Source organism: Triturus cristatus, chromosome 4_1 (genome assembly GCF_964204655.1).
Source record: "Triturus cristatus chromosome 4_1, aTriCri1.1, whole genome shotgun sequence".
NCBI classification, from domain to species: Eukaryota; Metazoa; Chordata; class Amphibia; order Caudata; family Salamandridae; genus Triturus; species Triturus cristatus.
The window spans coordinates 1,119,122,954-1,119,141,399 of record NC_140585.1 but is presented as its reverse complement, the minus strand read 5'-3'; the positions used below and the strand labels follow the sequence as shown (position 1 = coordinate 1,119,141,399).

Here is an 18,446-nt window from a genome sequence, read left to right as displayed (position 1 = left end):
ACAGAAAAAATACTTCAGATCCAGTCTCACGCTTAGGGGTAATTCTGAGGTAAGAAATCTATAACTAATGTATGTTTCTTACAGATACATCGTTACCGAAGGTAAGTAACTTGTTCTTTAATGCAACCTGGTCTGCCAACAATAATGGTAGTTTAATCCACCCATTCACTTGTTGGGCTAATTTATCTATTTCTGGGCCATTATTTAATCACATTTTTTCATCTTTATCTTGATGCAGGGCTATTCCTAGATATTTAATAGATTCTTCCATCCATGGAATTAGGGAATCCAATTCTGGTGCATCTAAGTTGTTCGAAAAGCTAAAACAGCTCTGTCCTGTCCCAGGTAATCACTATGCCAGAGGAGTAATCAGTTTACCAGAGTGCTTCCTGTATCTGATCATCTCTCGGATCAAGGGTAACATATTTTCAGCCAAGTGTCTCACAAACATAAGTTGTCTTCAGCAGACATGGAAGTAAGGATACAACTCGAGTGGAAACTTAGACCTCTGTGCAGGTGACACTCATGTTGTTTTCTGGCCAGGGAGTCCATAGCTAATATGAATAATAAAGTAGACAATGTGCAACCCGGCTGAGTGCCCAGACACAGGAAACTGATCCGAGGTTAAGCCATTGGTGTGCCCTTTGGTCACTGTTTGTGAATAAAGTAACTGCATGCGGGTGAGGAACTGCTTTGGAACCCCCAATATCTGCAGTGTTGCCATATAAAATGTCCACTCCAAGGTGTCAAAATGTTTTTCAGCATCTAAAAAAATACTGCAGCCTTCAAATCCGTGTTAAGTTTTGGAGTTAGGATTATTGCTGTGAATTGTACTGGTGATACTATGTTCTCTATCAACAGAACCTGTCTGTAAATCATAACCTTAGCTAAGATATTGTTATCAAGGTTGAAGAGTGACAGAGGATGGTATGACACATCTATTCAGATCTCTGCTCGCCTTGGGGAGTACAGTAATAAGTGCCTCTTGCCTAGTTTGTGGCAGCCTCTCCCTTCCAGCACCTTATCACAAACCTGCACAGCTTATATGTGTTTAAAGGATTTTCAAAACTCTGATGTGAATCCATCTGAGCCTGGTCATTTAGAAAGAGTATATGGCTGCTTTTGTGGCATACCAAGGCCACCTCATCTAGACAGTTTTCCATGTGATCCGTGTTGGTTCTGCTCGTGCCGTATAAAAAGTCTCTAACTATATTCCACGGAGGTTCCCAGAATATCCTCGCTAGTTGTGCGCTCTGCACCATCAGCTTCCACAGTCCGCAGAATATGACCATGATATTGGTCTCTGCTCAGGAGCCAAGCTAGTGTACAGGTGATGTTGTTGACACTTCAGTTATTGCCCTCATAGTTGAAATGATCAGTAAAGTAGCTTCTTTTGATTGCATTAAAACTCCCAGTTTGTCTGCGTGCGGACACCTGATGTTACAGGGCATGATTCTGTGGTAAGTTGCAACAGATCTAAATTTAAGCGGAAGGATCTTGTTTTTGTTGCTCTTGTTCTATAAGTGGATCTAGCTTCTTTGTGTTTGTATATGTTGCTGAAAGATTGCAAGACAAGGACAGCTGGTTGATCAGTTATTTTAACAGTAGTAATAGTATTTTCCTGCAGCTGTACTTCTGCAATTTTGAGCCCAAATTATAAAATATCCAGGCTAACAATCTCATGGCTGGGAGTGCCAAGCAGGCTAGATATAATGGGAGAGGTGCTCAGCTTTTGTCAGATACAGATATGTTTAGTTTGTGATCCTTAATTTCTCCCCAAGAAGTTAACAAGGCCACCAGGTTAGAGAGCCAGTTTTATGACACACCCTTCCTTTGCCAGGTCCTAGCTTCTTAAGATCAAGAGTTAGTTTATTAAGCTTTGCAACCTTACTATTAATTGTATTGTGTCTCCCCTTAGCCAGCATTGTAAAAACATTGTTTAGGCGAAAGTAATTATGTTTTAAATGTTGCACTAATAAATTGCAAAGAATTTGTGAATGCACATATTGGTGTCGCATTCCACCAGGGTGAAATATGACTCCTGCTGAAAATTAGAGAAGAGGCAAGCTACCAACCCCAATCTCAAAGAAAGGAGGTAAAGAAAGCTTTACCTGTGGGATCTCTGGTTATCTAAGCAACAGAGAGCTGCCACGTTTGGAGCACCAGCATGCCAATTCTGGTGTGTTGTCTCTTCACTTGATAGAATCTGAGGAACCTGAAAGAGCAGTCGTTCCACAGTGTAAGTGAGATCGCTGCTTTATGAATTATTATTTTTTTGCCAACCAGGTCCTGCACCTCGGCATTCTCTCTGTCTCAGAGATTCGTAGATTCTGGCTCAGAGAGAATGTGTTGGCTAGTTTGACCTAGCATGTTGAGCTCCTCTTGAGCAAGCAAGCAGATATGTGCATATTTGTGTGCTGTTTTCAACAGCATTCACATTTGATTCTTGGTCTGAAGATGGCCACCTTTGCTGCAAGGCCCACTCAGCTGTGCAGCAGCCCAGCAGTCCACCAGTGATCCATTGCGTACTCCCTGTGCAGAGTTAGGGCAAAGTGCTGTCCTTCAGACATAAGTTACAGGAGACTAGTTAGTAAATTAGCGAGCCTGCATTTGGCTTTGCAGCAGACCAGAGAACGAACAAACGTTGGTTCCCACAGTGCTTATACGCAGTTCCAATTCTCAAATGATTTCTTGGCTGCCATAATGCCCCAGGCCCTCTAGACTCAGCATTTCAATGTGCTGTGGTGTCTGTGTTGGGTTTCCTTTTGTCATATCTATGCTCAGAATGCCCTGAAACCTATAATATTAGAATAGCTTTTCATCTGAGGGTAACAAATGGGAAATCAATCTATATAAGAGCCATATCTATTAAACGCCTTGCACTCCCTCTCGCCAACTTATTGTCTTTCTAAATTTTGCCATCAAGGTGAAATTGTTTTTGAAAAAAGGGCTGCCACCAACTTCACGAAGCACCCCTAGAGATAGGTGAACCATCTCGTGAATTACGGTATTCTCTTATGGACAAAAGATGGCTCATCCCTGAATGAAGTCCAGTTGGTGGGACCAGGCTGTCATTTGTGCACCAGGTGAAAAAATTGCAACAATGGTGTGTTGTCTTCTGTTTAGTTATCACCCTGGTTACAGTTCCACCCTCCGCCACTACAGTTGCTAAGTGCCTTCACCACTGAGTTGTGGCAGAAGCATGGAGATCATTTAGTGGTCACCAGGGGTTGCACCTGTGACCACTGGCTTTCCCTCTTGTGACCCTCGCCCTGCCTTTGCAAGGCCTGGCCTCAGAAGTGACAAAATAGAGTGCCAATAACAGATGGATGGCTTGCCCTTATGGGCATCAGAGCTCCACCCTGTTTTCTGCGTTTGTTTTATTACACTAATGTGGTGAAGTGATATCACTTCCTGAGACAACTCAGGCTCAAAGGTCATATGATTTCTTTTCATGTGACATCTTTGAGGTTAAAGGATTTGTGATGTCACTTCCGCAACTGCATTTTAGTAAATCAACATCCATGGGCAAAGGACCTCTTAAGAGTGCCACCACCCTGTTAGTTTTCAGACAAAAAAAGCACTCCCTTCAGAGACGGTGTCAAACTCTCCAGACAAATCAGAGTTTCATGGCCAGAGTCTTGGAGTTACTAATCCAGAATAGTCTCAGCAATAACATTTTCCTCATGTGGACAGTGACAAACATCAAAACCCTTGTAAAGCTATAATTTTTGTGAAAAATATTAGTTTATGATGGTTAATTAAGGTTGGTGTTGCCTTTAACACATTTATGAGATGTTTGTTTGTTATCTTAATTCATTAGATTCCAAGGAACAATCGTTTGATGTACATTCATAGCTATCAGAGTTATGTTTGGAATAATATGGTGAGCAAGAGAATAGAGGCGTATGGACTCAAAGCCGTTCCAGGGGACCTCACACTTAAAGGAGGTAAGCAAGTAGAATATTAGTAAATGCATGACTTGCATTGAACTTGTGAGTTTGTGATCTTAGCTTCAAAATGATACAAAAGACGTAGCAGAGGCATTGCCACCTTGAAACCAACGGATAGGAGACAGATTCAGCGTGCAGCCAACCAAAGTCTGGCCACGTTAGTGAAGCTGAACAACTGTAAGCTCTACTTTCAGTGCTCGGAAATAGAATACCACTGTCACACCGTTGGTTTCCGTGGACTCGGGCTGTGGGGCTCATGTGCATAGGTGTTTTGTCCGGCGGGTTCTCTTTGTCAGAGACTCTTAGTGTGCATCAGAGACTTGGTAAAGAGGAAGCAAGCAGGACAGCAGGGCCTTGTGGATTCTGATGTCCCTTGTCAATAGGTCAGTGTTGGCGTTGGTGGTATCTGGCCTGGACATGCAACAAGCCTTGGTTGCGGCACTGATCCAGTGCCCAAAGTATTGGTGTAGGACGGCTCCTGGGGGTCCTGGCATCTCCATCCGTAGTGGGGAAACGGACCTGACCTCCTGGAGCACGAAGACTTTTTTCTGGGGTGATGCTCCCTCGGTGGGCCTGGGGTCGACAGAACACTCGACCGGGCAGCTGCAGTCAGTGTCTACTAGTGTAGGGAAGTGGCTCCTCCACTCCAAGGGAGAGCTTTTGTGCTTGTTGAGGTGCCGGGCGGTCCTCCAAGGACTTAGGAAGGTTGTCCAGCTCTTTGTGAAGTCAGCCTAGACGATTGGCAAAGTACAAGCAGCCCGGTAGGGTTTGGCGGCAATCTTTGGTGCAGGTCCTCTGTTCTCGCTCTGTAGGTCCTTCCTCATCTTCCTCGGTTCCCAGTAATCAAATTCTTGACTTGATCTGCTTTCCTGGTGTCAGGGTGCCACCTATATTCTAAATGTAGGGCAGTTAAGGGGAGTGAAGGGTAGTATCCGATGGACTACTTATCCTTGGGGGTCGCTAGGAGCCAGTCAGCCAGCACACTTGAAGACTAGTAAGGTTCTAAGGTGCCCCCTGGGTGAATGTCATAATAAATCTAGTACTGGCAACAGTACAGATTTATTAAGACAAGGTGTTTGATACCAAATACCATAGGTTTCAGTAAAGGCATCATATAGCTGGGGAACTTATAATGACCAGTGCCCAGTACATATACTTAAGAGGGCTTCCCTGTTCACGTGTACCATCTAGTAATTGAACTAGACAGCACAGGGGCATATCTGCCCCTGCAGATAGGCCCTCACATGTAATACAATGCACCCTGCCTTAGGGCTACAAGGTCTGCTGTAGGGATGACTTACATATATATTACATGCAGTGACTTTGGCATTGCACACAATCCGTGTGGAATGTCGTGTTTTCACTCATGGTATGCACCATGACACGCAATCTGCAATGGCATCATTCATGTTATTTGTGTGCGGGTTCCTTAGGGTGGCATAAGACATGCTGCAGCCCTTAGGGACTTTCTTTAGTGCACATCGAGTAGGTACCAGGGGTACCATTTATGAGCAACTTATAGGGGACTAAAGTCCTTGCCAATTGAGTTACAATTAGACTTTAACTTGTTTTAGTGGAAAGAGCACTGGCACTGAGGTCTTGTTAGTAGGCCTCAGTGCACTGTCAGAGTTGAAAAGCGGCATCTAGTAGTCAAAACTTGGGCAAAAAGTGGGGGGACAACTGCAAATAAATTCTAGTTTCCTACTCTCATGCCCATAGGGGCTTATAGAGAAAAAGGCTTTTAGAGTCCTTCTCTGAGGCCAATTAAGCCATTATGTGTCATCTGACATTCATGGTGCAATTTGTTCCATCTGGTTGTTGGTCCGCCACCCCTTAATATTAATTTGGTTCTAGCCAGGGTGATGCAGAACCATTTCTTGCCAAAGGCATCCTGATACCTAAAATATTTTAATGGAAAATGGCATTCTTTCTAGCTACAACATCAGCCTCACTCTTCTGCGAACTCCAGACCCTTTCGTGTCTCGAAGCCCTTCGCAGTGTCTTCTAGGAAAAAGATGCTTGTTTGGATTCATCCTTCATCCCTCCTGAAAGTCCTGTTGGAGTTCATTTTGAAAGAGGAGCTTGTTCTTCCAACCTTCTTTCCACGTCCTTATTTCCCATTGTGCACAACTTGGATGTGAAACACACTTTGCGCTTTTATCTTGAATGAACCAGATACCTGCATTTATCAGACCAACCTCTTGTGACTTTGGGGTACTGATGACACTTGAGCATCTGCAAAAGCCACAACTGCTAGATGGATATATATATATATTCTTTTACTATATGCACTTCATCTCTTCTGCCATAATGAGTTTTTAATAATATATCCTTATAAAAACACAAACAACATGCTATAGGAAGTAATCTGTGTATGACTTTCATTGCAGCTACTGCAGTTCCAATCGAAGAGGCTGATGTTGACAACTATACTATCCATGATGTGGTGATGCCTTTGCCTGGATTCGATGTTATCTATCCAAAGCATAAAAGTAAGTTTCAGACATTTTACCTTGTGTTATGAAGACGCCAGTCTTTTGTAGTGTGCTAGTGTATACCAGAAATTAGTTCTTGGTTTATCCTTGTCTAAATTCAAAAGACCAGCATTGTCAGACTTACTGTAATGGTCTTCAGACACATCCTATGGCTGGCCAGGGTCCCTGGTACTGAGATTTCACTCTGAAACGAGGCTCTGGATCTTCTATGAGGATCTTCTGTTAAAATTAGGACATTATTACGAACGTGTGCCAGAGGACTTTTAGGAGGAAGTAATGAACCACAGACCCACAGATTTCTGAGTTTGGTTGTCTGGTAGTCTCCAGCCAGCTACACCTGTGAAAAGGTGCTAAATCTTTGGGTACCTTGAAAGCTTTTTACATTTTAAATTGAATTTGTTCTCTAAACTACAGAGGTGTAGGGATCACCAACGCCCAGCAGGACACCATAAGGCAAACTGGAATTTTGCCTACTCAATCAGTGATATCTTCAGTGCAAGCCAGGCCTCAATTATGTTGGTGAAACTTTGCCTCACCTTCTTCCGTAGTCTGTCTGTGAGTGTTAAGCCACTGGCACTTACTGACTGAGCCAGTGAGACCAATGTGCATATGTATGTGTAGAAGAGTCATGTTGCAGCATCTTAGTGACAGAAAGTGTAATGGAAAGAGTGTGAGGGATTAGATCACATCCTTCCTATACTGACCAGTGGATATTCTAACATTAGTAGTGTTTGCATTCAGTTTCTTGATACAGTCATGTCCAAGGATCATCCACCTAATTGTGTGTGTGTGTGTGTGTGTTTTTAAAGCATTATGATCACTAGTGGTGGTGTTAGATCTGAGGGACCTTTTTTGGCAGTACAGCCTGAGTTTTGCTTATAGAAAGATGGACCATTGTCGGTGGATCACCTGGTGACAGAGATCTTTGAATGAAACTATTCTAGCCACTCAGAGCCAGTGCCTTGAGGGCAGTGGTGGTGTGGTCATATCTCTACAGAATTAGCACTTCCCTCGCTCCGTCTTTCTGGATCAGTTGTAGTTTATTGATTAGGCATCTCAAGAGTCCAAAGCAAAGCCCTTTGGTATAAATTTTGTCCAGTGCATAATGTGTACAAGAATGAGTGCCAGTTCCCAAAGCTTTGGTCAAAAGCCTGCAGCAGTGCTATTAAATGTGTGCATGGTCGGAAATCCACTGCATGCCACTTTAATCCACTACCAGACACTCCTGCCCCCTTTGTCTCATTCTTGCAGGTTCCTGCTTTCTCCTCTAGTGATGGTTTTCCGCCTTGCTCTTCCTCTGTCATTTCACTTTGTGTGTTTTTCTCTCTCTCTTTTTCTCTCTTGCACTTGGGAAACGCTGATCAGGAAAAATAATTGGCATTGGACCCCCACCGGCAACCACTCACTCAAATTAAGCACTGTCTGTGTGTGACAATAGAGGAGCTCTAGCGACTAGAATACACTTTTCATCTCTTGGTTGACCCGTGGTTCTATTCTGCTGGAGGTTTGTTCTTTAGAGCCAAAAAATCTACTAAGCAATCAAAACCATTGTTCACTAATGGCTCATTTACTGGTGCTATAAGATCTTTGGCCAAGAACTTATGAGGTGGTCTGCACAGCTTACCCGTCTTCCACTTTCTCCGGTATACTAATGTACTGTGTAGTACTGGTTGGGTATTGACAATTGCTAGATACACCTGTTCTATGTTCTCCTACCATCTAGGATGGGGCCTGGATGTTTGCAAGTTGTTTTTCTTCAAAAACTTTCAAGTCACAAGACTTGTCGTGACTCCACCCTTGTCGGAGAATGCATCCGCACAACAGCTCCATCTCAAATTGTTTTCTTCTGCCATAATGCTTGAAGCTCGGGATGCAGCTTCGAAGCCAAAGTGTTAAATCACAGCCAGAGATGTTGGTTTCAGATTCTGCAGCTTCAGACAATAAAACAGTTGCTTAAATTTAAGAACTTATTACTGTTTTGACCGTCGTGCACCATTAACTCAATGTTTCCTTCTAGAAGCCATTGGGGTGAATCTTGAGAATGCACCAAGGATTTAGCCACAGAGCGAACTCCTTTCCACTTTTGTCCACAGTCCAATATTAAATACATTGGATCTGACTGCCTCAAATTATGTAATCTGTGCCTCTCCTAGGAGAATGAAGCCTTAACCTGCGAGGCCTGCCTTGCGTTCATTGCAAAAAAACATCAAGCATTGGAGGGGGAAATGGTAAGGGCATTAGAGCATGCAACGTGAGCCTATCAGGCACGTCTGACAACTTCAGAGTTCAACACATCCAAGAGGGCGAGGATATCCATTGGGCCGAACATGAACACGAACAAAAAGAGGTCTAGACCTGCTTCTTGGATATTCCTGTCGAGATAAAGGCTGAGTACCTCGAAAGACCACCGCTAGTTTCAGGGCTGAAGATGAAGTTGAAGTTGACACCGCGTTTCCCCCAGTTGCGTCAGTCTTTAAGCCCCAAGCACACAGCGGTAAAGGCAGAGTGCCGCCCCCATGGTGGTCCGGTATCAAACCAGAGCTAAAGCACATGAAGCCTAAGTCCTTGTGGCATATTCCTCTAGTGGCCTGCTGAACATCGAGCAAGACAAAGGGTATCACCCACATCATGCTCAAAATGTCAGCAAGTTACCCAGACACAGAGAGGCCAAACTCTGTGCCAAAGCTGCAGGTCCCGTTGGCACAGAACGCTCTGCCACACAGTGTTGAAATCCTCAACACCTCGACCACCTGTTGTTGACAAGCCAAGTAGAAGCTGAAGTAGAAGCTGAAGAGCCAGCACACTTTGAAGCCCCCTCCTTGTTCAAGATCGGAGTCCTTATACGGGCCGATACAGGAGAGGCTTGCAGACGTCCTAGACAAATCAAAAACTATTTATTAATCCAGATACTGGGAGGATTGTCACTAGGCCTCCAGCTCCAGGCCTCGTTGCCATTCCAGAGAAACTAGTCCTAGCCTTTGAGGAAGAGCCACATTCACGTCCTCCTCTCCCATCACCAAGCCTCGCCCTGAAAGAGTTAGGCACATGGCTGCCAGATCTTCTTGATTTCCACCGCTATCTACCATACCTCCTGCACTACCTCCACACGCTGCCACCTGACACACAGGATACAGACCCCTTACTACTCTCATGACCCATGGAAACAGCCATTTAGACGATGGGGAGAGGGTCCATGGAAAGTCTATATAGTCGACCCACAGGATGACTCTGATCTTGAGCCATAACCTTTCTAGCTGTCCCCACCAGATAATATCATGGCAGCCCAACATCATCAGATCCAGATGCATACCACAAAGGATGAGGATGACTTTCTCCTGGAAACTGTCTTTAAATGTAAATGTAAATGTCAAGGTACTTATAGAGCGCACTGTCACCAGACGGCCACCTTGCGGTGTCGCCTTTGCTAAGATAAAAAGATATAGTCAAAGGTAGGTGGTAACCTCCCGCATCGAAAAGAAATACAGACCTGTCCCAAAGGATCCACCTTACATTAGAGGGGCAATTATCCCCGATTCATAGATGGTGCATACTGCTTGTAAGAGGGTCTCGACCTAAGATATAGGAGATATTCGTCCCCCAGATAAGTAGTCGAAAAAGATTGATGCAGCAGGGAAGAGAGTGGTTTTCAGGGAGGCAGTTCCTTGGAAGATTGGCAATTCAGTGGGCCTACTAGATACGATTAGTATTATTGGAAGGCGATAGAGCAACGTCTTAAGCACCTCCCTGAGGCTCATGGTAAAAGGAGAAAGGAGCTGGGTGCTGACGGTTAGATAGTAACACCAACATCAGGTGCACCTTAGATGCACAGGAGGAGACAGAGTGTCAGGATCTAACCCAGAGGTACAGCAGCACCTTCTCAATGTGCCTTTCGATTGGGAGCATCTTTTCGACCCACTGGTCGATCAGATGATTGAAAAATTAATAAATCAGCAAACATCAGCAAGTTGATGGGCGCCTTACAATCCCTCACAACAAAAACTGCATTTCGGAAACAATAAATCAGGGGATGGCAACTGGCAGGGAGGATCCATTTAAAGGTACTCCCTTTCAACAGTCCCAGACACCATTTCAGAACCCCCAGCATGGAAAAGCCTTTTATCGGGGTGCCTACAGAGGCGATGTCAGTAGCAATGATAGAGGTGCCCCCCAAACACCCTCTGATGTAATTAATCACACAATACACATTGGGGGAGGGATATCGCAACTCCTGTCACAATGGGAAAATGCCATCTCTCACCAGTGGGTCCTCTCCATTGTGTGGGAAGGGAACTGCCTTGAATTTCACACACACCTTCCCAATATCCCACTCTGTTGTCATGCTCTGAGTTCAGACCACCTCCATCTCCTGGAAGAAGAGGTACAGGCAAACCTAGCAAAGGACGCCATAGAACCTGTTCACGTAACCAACAAGGAGAAGGAGTCTATTTCCTCTACTTCCTAATTCCCAAAAGAATGGCACCCTCCAGTGGATACTCGACCTCCGACCATTGAGCAGGTTCATCTCTGACGAACTATCACATGGTCACATTGCAAGATGTCATACCGCTGCTGTGATGCGGCAAATTATTGGCTATGTTAGATCTGAAACACGCCTAATTTCACATTCTGGTGCATGCAGGGCACCATTGGTATCTTCGTTTCATGGACAGTGGAAAACACTACTAATTCACGGTTCTCCCCTTTGGGGTCACTACAGCCCAAAGGGCATATATCAAGTGCTTGGCAGTCATGGCATTTCTGCGCAGACATGACATTCATGTTTTTCCATGCCTAGACTGGTCGATAAAAAGAAGGAGCAGAGCAATATCCTTACTTCTCAAATTGGGCTTCGTTATTGGGCTTCATTATCATTGCCAAAAAGTCACATCGCCAAACTCCTCATATTCAATCTTGAATGCAGAGGCAGGTAAGGCATACCCAAAGAGGTGCTAGCTGCTTCCTCTTTTTCAGACAGACATCATTCGATGAACCATGGTGAAACTATTGGGAAAATTGGGTTCCCACACGTCAGGTTGCACATGACACCCCTACAAGACTCATTTGCATTGGCCACAAGTAGAAATGTATCTGGAGGATCAAGTGTTGGTAACAATAAGCGTCCAGTATTCTCTCAGCTGGTGGAGCATCAGCTATCTATTGATTAGGAGGCCTTCTCTAGACCCAATTCCGCGTGTGACCAGTAACACAACACCTCTCTCATGGGGTGGGGTGCCCACCTTCATCACATGACAATTCAAGAAATATGACATCCTCAGGACCAAAGTTGCCACAATCAAATGAATCAATATTAATAAACATTGTAAAACTCAATAGAAATTGGTTTTAAAAAAAGGTCACCACATCAACTACTTGGACCTGCTAGTCCTGAAATTAGCCCTCGGTGCATTTCTTCCAGTTCAGCAGGGCAAAACTGTACTCATAAAGACAGGCTGCCATGTTGTACGTTCAGAAGCAGGGAAGGACTCACTCTCTCCTGTTTTCACAGTTACTTCAAGGGATTTGGCATTGGGCGGCCCGACACAATACTCCTCTCTTGGCAGAGCATCTTCTGGGAGTGGACAACAACTTTAAAGACCTGCTCAGCAGAACACATCCATAGGTGTGGGAACTCCACTCATAAGTCCTTCAAAAGCACTTGCATCGTTGGGGGGAGTCTAGCAATAGATTTTTTCGCCACAACAAAAACCCCAAAAGACCAAAACTTTAACGCCAGGTCACCACACCCCCACTTCAATGGTCATACGCTATGGATCAAATTTTCAGGGATATCTGCATACACTTTTCCACCTCTTCCCTTCATCCCATATGTCAGGAAAATACATCAGGTGTCTATGACCCTAATCTGAGTCGCGTCAACGTGCGCATGACAGCCATAATTCTCAATGTTTCTAGAGATGTCAGTCAGCCCTCGCAAGAAGATCCCGGCATGGCCAGATGTTTTAACTCTCGCATCACTGTAGTCTCAGACATCCCGATCCCAAACAACTCCATGTAGCAATTTGGCACCTGAGTACTTAAGAGATTGAATACTCTAACCTCCCACATAAATGCATGGTAACCCTGTGGGAGGCAAGGAAACCAAATAATTGTGCTTGCGACACAGCCAAATGGAAAACGTTTATGCACTTGTGTTTTTCCATATGGATAGACCCTTTTGCCGTCACATTGCAGGACATTGTTTCTTCCCTTCTACACCTTTATAGCGCTGGGTTAGGAAATACTTTCAAATGACTACATCTCACTGCAGTTGAGGCGTACCTTCAGAACAGGCAACATATGTCAATCTTTAAGGTGCCTGTTATATAAGCATTCATGTAGGGGCTAAAAGGGCGAATCCTTCCAAAAACATTTCCTGTGCAGGTACAGAACTTTAATGTTGTACTCACAAGACTTATGGGTCCTTTTGGGCTTTCCAATTGTGTGCATTACGATATCTAGCTTGGAAGGTGACATTCATGATAGCAATCCCTTTGATTAGATGTATTTGTGGGCTACACGCTCTTAAAATACAGGACCCATACATTCAAGCTCACAGAGATAGGATAGTTCTTCCCAGTAGCATGAAATTCATAGCTAAGGTTGTCTCATCCTTCCACATCAACCAAACTATCAAACTACCTGTCTTTTTCCCCCTAAGCCAGACACCATAACTGAAAGGGCACTTGATACTCTTGATGCTAGAAGAGCGCTTATGGGTTACATTGACCAAACTAAGACATTCAGAAAGTCTGGACAACGTTTTGTAGCCTTTGCCAAATCCCATAAGGGGTCTTCCATTTTCAAAGCTGGTAGTGCCTGATAGATTGTTAAATGTATCCATACATGTTATGCTAAAGCTAAACACCCTACCAGAGCCCCTTCAAGCACGCTCTCAATGAAAAATAGGAGCCAAGCTACCTTGATATGTGCAAGACCTCTACCTGGTCAACACCACACACACTTACTAGCATCATTGTATAAATGTGCTTGGACATCAGTTAGGTTTGGTTGGCCAAGTGGTTTTAAGGATACTTTTTCAAACGTTTGCATCATCTGCTAGCTAGCCACTGCTTTTTGCAGAGAATGTGTTCAAATCTATTCAGCGCATGTGTATGCTACAATCGGAAAATGATACCCTTTAACCATCTATCCCGAGCGTGCCATGGACTCGCATGTGCCCTCCCTTCTCCCTGGAAGCTAGCGATGATCATATATGTTTGACATACATTCCACATATTACTGATATTGCATCATCAGCACTCACTCTCTGAGGCAACACGTTTCACTTACTCTACTTGTTCATTGGCAGTAAAACAATCTGAGGTGAAGCCATTATGCTGAAGTATACTGCGGGCAAAGGAGGAGTCACAACAGGTCTTCTGACTCTAACTTCTTCAAAGAAAAACAGGTGGCAGACATATGGGCCCAACTCTAGATAGCATGGGTATGCAGAGCACGTGAATCTACAGACTACAAGCTATGAATAGATGTTTACAGGGAAAATAATATTTTCTATTTATATATATTTACATTATATGTTTTGCAAATGTCAGGAAGTATGGTGGAAACTGCTGATGTATTTAGAACCACAGTTAATGTCAACTGAATACATTTTCTGCTGTATATTTATTTGCTGGAGTGGATCAATATCAAATCAAATTTGTCTTTCGTTATGTTTTTTAGTTGGAGATGCCTACAAGGAAATGCTTGCAGCTGATGATCTTGATCTGAACAATATGAGGCATAAAATTCGAGATTATTCTTTATCTGGGGCATACAGGAAGATCACCATTCTACCTCAGAATGTCAAATGGTGAGTTGTCCACTAATATGCCAAATATTACCTGCACTTGACAATCGTTTTGGGAGTAATTTAAGCATACATAACAAGGGGGATTGTTCCTAGCTAATTACTGCACAGTTATTTACTTATGTCTGATTGTTTTAATCAATCAATCAATGGCTTGTAAAGCGCTACTACTCACCCGTAAGGGACTCAAGGCGCTGGCGGTGGAGGGGTGGAAAAGCTGCTGGTCCATCTAATGCGCTTTAGTTCAGTCAAAATGAATAATTTTCACATGATTTGTAGCTTGAAGTGGGAGGAAATAGCATTTATCTCACTCTTTACCTCAATAATCTATAGTCTATATATTATATGTTTGTAGCATGTGGGTACAGATACACATGCTCTGTATTTTTCTGCCATCTAGTATAGGGCCTAAACGATGGCACCTTTTTATTTGTGAGTCACAAGACTTTTGACTCCTCTCTTGATGCAGAATGAACCAGGACACCTCAGATTGTTTTCTTCCACCCTCGATTGTTTTCTTCAACCCTCTTGTTTGGATGTTCGAGTGCTGGCTCCGAGACAACGCAATCTTTGCTGACTTTTCAGGACCAGCTCTTTGATTTGGGACCCAGCGACTTGTAAAACAACCAATTCTCTGCATCTCCTGCTCAGAAAATCTTCAAACATTACCCTAGCATTCATTGATGCACTAATATAGAAGGCCCTTTGACACACTGCAGCCAGAGACCTACAACATCACAGTTTCAACAAACTTCAGGTTATATTTTGGAGCATGACTGTTTGGGGGAGGGGGAAACCTCAATCTATCCCACCAACCAAGAAGAGCCCTCCTGAGAATTTTGCCTCTCCTTTTATACTTGCACCACAAAAAGACTCTCAAATATCGAAGGGGCTGCATTGAAGGTCACTGAAAGTCCCAGCAAGAAGATCTTCTTGACGTCGAGGGAGAAGTGACAAACTCCTTGGGTCCTCTACATCGCCCCACAGGCCCTCTAGGAGGGAACAGGAAGAGGTTGAGCCTCCGACCATAAATCTGTTGGGACCAAAAACCAAGTTTTCACATAGCGCATGGTTCAAACACCCTCATGTGAGGACCAAGCACCCCCCCCCCCTTTATCCCACAAACACATCCAGGCTGAGGCATATCACTCCTCCAGGGGAGATAATCATCGGGTCCAGAGACTTGCCTAGAAATGCATGACATTCAGGTTTTGCCCGGCCAGAGGCCACTGCTTGCCCCCAAGAGCCTTCATCAAACCCCCAGCAAGCCTCCACAAAGAGTGTCAAGCCATGTATCCATTGATGCCTCTTTGGCCCCAAGACACCAACCATCGACCGTTGGAGCCAAAGTTGACGCTGGAAGTTTCATTGAAGCTGTTTTTCAGGCCGGCATCAAAAGAGTCTTCAGCGCCAACATCTGACACTGCTGAGAGCTCAATCGTACAGTAGTTACCAGAGGTCTTGACTCCAGATTTTGTTCATTCACCTCCCCACCGGGAAGAGCCTTGCGAAGCAACCCCTAGCCGAGCCTCCCCAAAGACCTTTGCTCATTCCAAAAAAGCACATGTTAACTTTTGAGGAAGAGCTAGCCTTCGAAACAAAAAATACCTTCTTCCCCTAAAAAGGTTGGCGATAGGTGTCTGTCATAGGAAGGCTTCGGGTCCCCGCTACCATACACACAATAAGGTAAAGATAGGTTCTAGTTGGGTTATTTTATTGTTGTTTATACAGGAGAATAACTAAGATCCAAAATAACACAGGTTTTCCTGGTTGGGTTTCTCCCGTCTTCACCAAGGGTACCGTCCAAAGGGGAGTGAAGGTGCTGTGGATTTGCTTCTGCCGCTGTCCCAAGGCTTGCACGGGTGAGGGAAGGGGGGGGGGGGGGGGGGGGGGGTCGAGAGCCAAACCAAAAAAAAAACAACACCGGGTCAGTTCAACAGAAGCGGGATGCCTCCTGGCATTAGGAAAAGGGAGTGAGGGAAGAAGCACCTAAAACCTGCACCAAGTGAGTCCTAGCGAGTCCTTCCTCTAAACGGATTCCCTCCCCTGCCTGAGGCCTGACAACCCCTGAAGGTTTGCCCGTACCTTGTGAAGCCACCCTTCTCCGGGAGAGTGGCGGGGCGAGGAGCAGTCTCGTTGGCCACCTGGCATGACGTCTGTCTCGAGGTTAGCGGCTTCGGCCAGCAGCCTCTCCGACTCGTCTGCTTCTTTTGGCTTTCTCCTCTCTGGGTCTTCTCCGGCTGGGGAACTCGCTTCTGCTTTCGTCAGGTCTCTCCCTTCTCTTGTGGCGGCGTGCGTCTTATCCAATAGGACAGCAGCGGGATACGTCATCAGCCTCGCCCCTTGAGGTCCGTCGGGAAGGATTCTGTGAAAGGGCTCCAGACCAGCCTGTAGATGAGACGATAGGACGCCGGTAAAGGTCTCGGTGGGGAAACATGGGAGCTCAGTCCGGGATTCATCATCGGGATCCTGACAGTGCCCAAGTTCACATCCCTGTACTCCGTGGCACAATTCCCCTCCACTGCCAGCTCCACACCCTCATATGCACACAGTGACCAGTGTCCCCCCCAGAATCTGTCCACACTTTTTCCAATGTGTCCACAAAAAGGTACGTAGTTCCTATAAAAGGTATAGAGGGGGAAAAGCAAGCAGGAAAACAGGTCGTAAGAGACTGGTCAAACAGATCAGAGGTATCTGATTGCTCAGGAGCAAGAGCCTTCACACACCAGCATCGGGTAGCTCCTCGTTGGGCCGGTGCTGCAGTGCCCAAACGGCCCCTAGAGGGGGGCTCTTCGCTAGAGATCTTTTAAAGATTTTAAAAGCTGTGTTGAAGTGTGTGTGAAGGTGCAGTGTGTGTAGATTGGTAATTTAAAAATGACTAAGAGGAACATTTTAAGCAGGTTTTCTTGTCATGAGTAAAACAATGTGTGGCTGTACTTGAGATAACGATCCTTCACAGCTCAAATTGTGGTGAAAATGGGGCTCAACTTGTTTCTTGCCTTTAATTAGTCCCAATTGATCTGGGCAATTCATCAGGTCCATAAATTAACCTAAGCCACAGCTGATTGAGATTGAGGGTATAGTGATAGTAAAGTACCGAATCATAAAATCACCCACATCGTAGGGTATACCTTGTAAAGGTAAATGTATACAATCCGACCCTCTAGGAGTAAGGTATCTGCCCCTTATGTGTTGGCAGAGGACAGCGCTAGCTGCAAAATGAGAGACGTCCTGCGCTGTAAAAATTCGGCGACCTTCCCCGCTCTGTAGGGAACAGCCATACCAAGATTTGTGATTCAAGACTTCTTAGAAAAAAAACAAGTTGCAAACGTCTGGGTTCAACACTATGATGGCAGGAGTATGCAGAGCATGCGAGTGCGCAGCACTACACAATATAAACTGATGGTTACAGGGTGACATATATATATGTGTGTGTATACATGTGTGTGTGTGTGTGTGTATATATATATATATATATATGTGTGTGTGTGTGTGTGTGTGTGTGTGTGTCAGGCGCGCAACGCCCATTGGGCTCAAAGGGCTTAAGCCCCCCCCCCTGTTGTGTGTGACGGCCCAGGCTGAGACAGCTTCCCGGGCACATACACAGCCTCACTGGAGTACTTCACAGGTCTTTAAAAGACCATTTGCTTGTTAATGAGGCTTTGTTCTTTTTCATCCCTTCTTAGAGCCCTTTCATCTCCACTCTGCTTATGTCTGGAAGAATTAGCCCCCCCTGAATTTTTTTCTGAGTCTCCCCCGAAATTTAGCTCTAGTTGCGCCTCTGGTGTGTGTGTATTAATAATGTGTGTGTGTATATATATGTGTGTGTATACGTGTGTGTGTATTTGTTTTTGTGTGTAAATATATATATGTGTGTGTATATATTACCTACTGGCGGTCGCCAGTAGGTAGTTATAGTTAGGACCCCTTTTCCATAGGAAAACCTCAACATTCTATTTTGAATAACTTTGGCGCCGGTCGATGAATCCTCGCGAATTTCTCAAAATAGGTGGGGCGCTACGCTCCGCTCCTACCCTGAAAGTCTCGGGGGGATCCGTCAAGCGGGGGCTGAGATAAAAGGGGGGTCCCAAAACGCGTTTTCCCCATGCATTTTTCCATAGGACCTTTAGAACGAGCTACAGCCCGAACGGCTGAACAGAATTACTCGAAATTTGGCAGAGAGGTAGT

General features: G+C 44.8%; 1 protein-coding gene across 2 annotated transcripts in view; it reads left to right on the top strand.

Annotated features, from left to right (window-relative positions):
* PUS7 (pseudouridine synthase 7) overlaps positions 1–18,446 on the top strand; it is a 291,175-nt gene that overhangs the window by 197,894 nt on the left and 74,835 nt on the right. For both annotated transcript variants that reach the window (XM_085654146.1, XM_085654148.1), the window contains exons 12-14: positions 3,824–3,950; positions 6,344–6,445; positions 14,132–14,261. In XM_085654146.1, the coding sequence (XP_085510272.1) occupies positions 3,824–3,950; positions 6,344–6,445; positions 14,132–14,261 (359 nt within the window). The remainder of the gene's footprint in view (positions 1–3,823; positions 3,951–6,343; positions 6,446–14,131; positions 14,262–18,446) is intronic.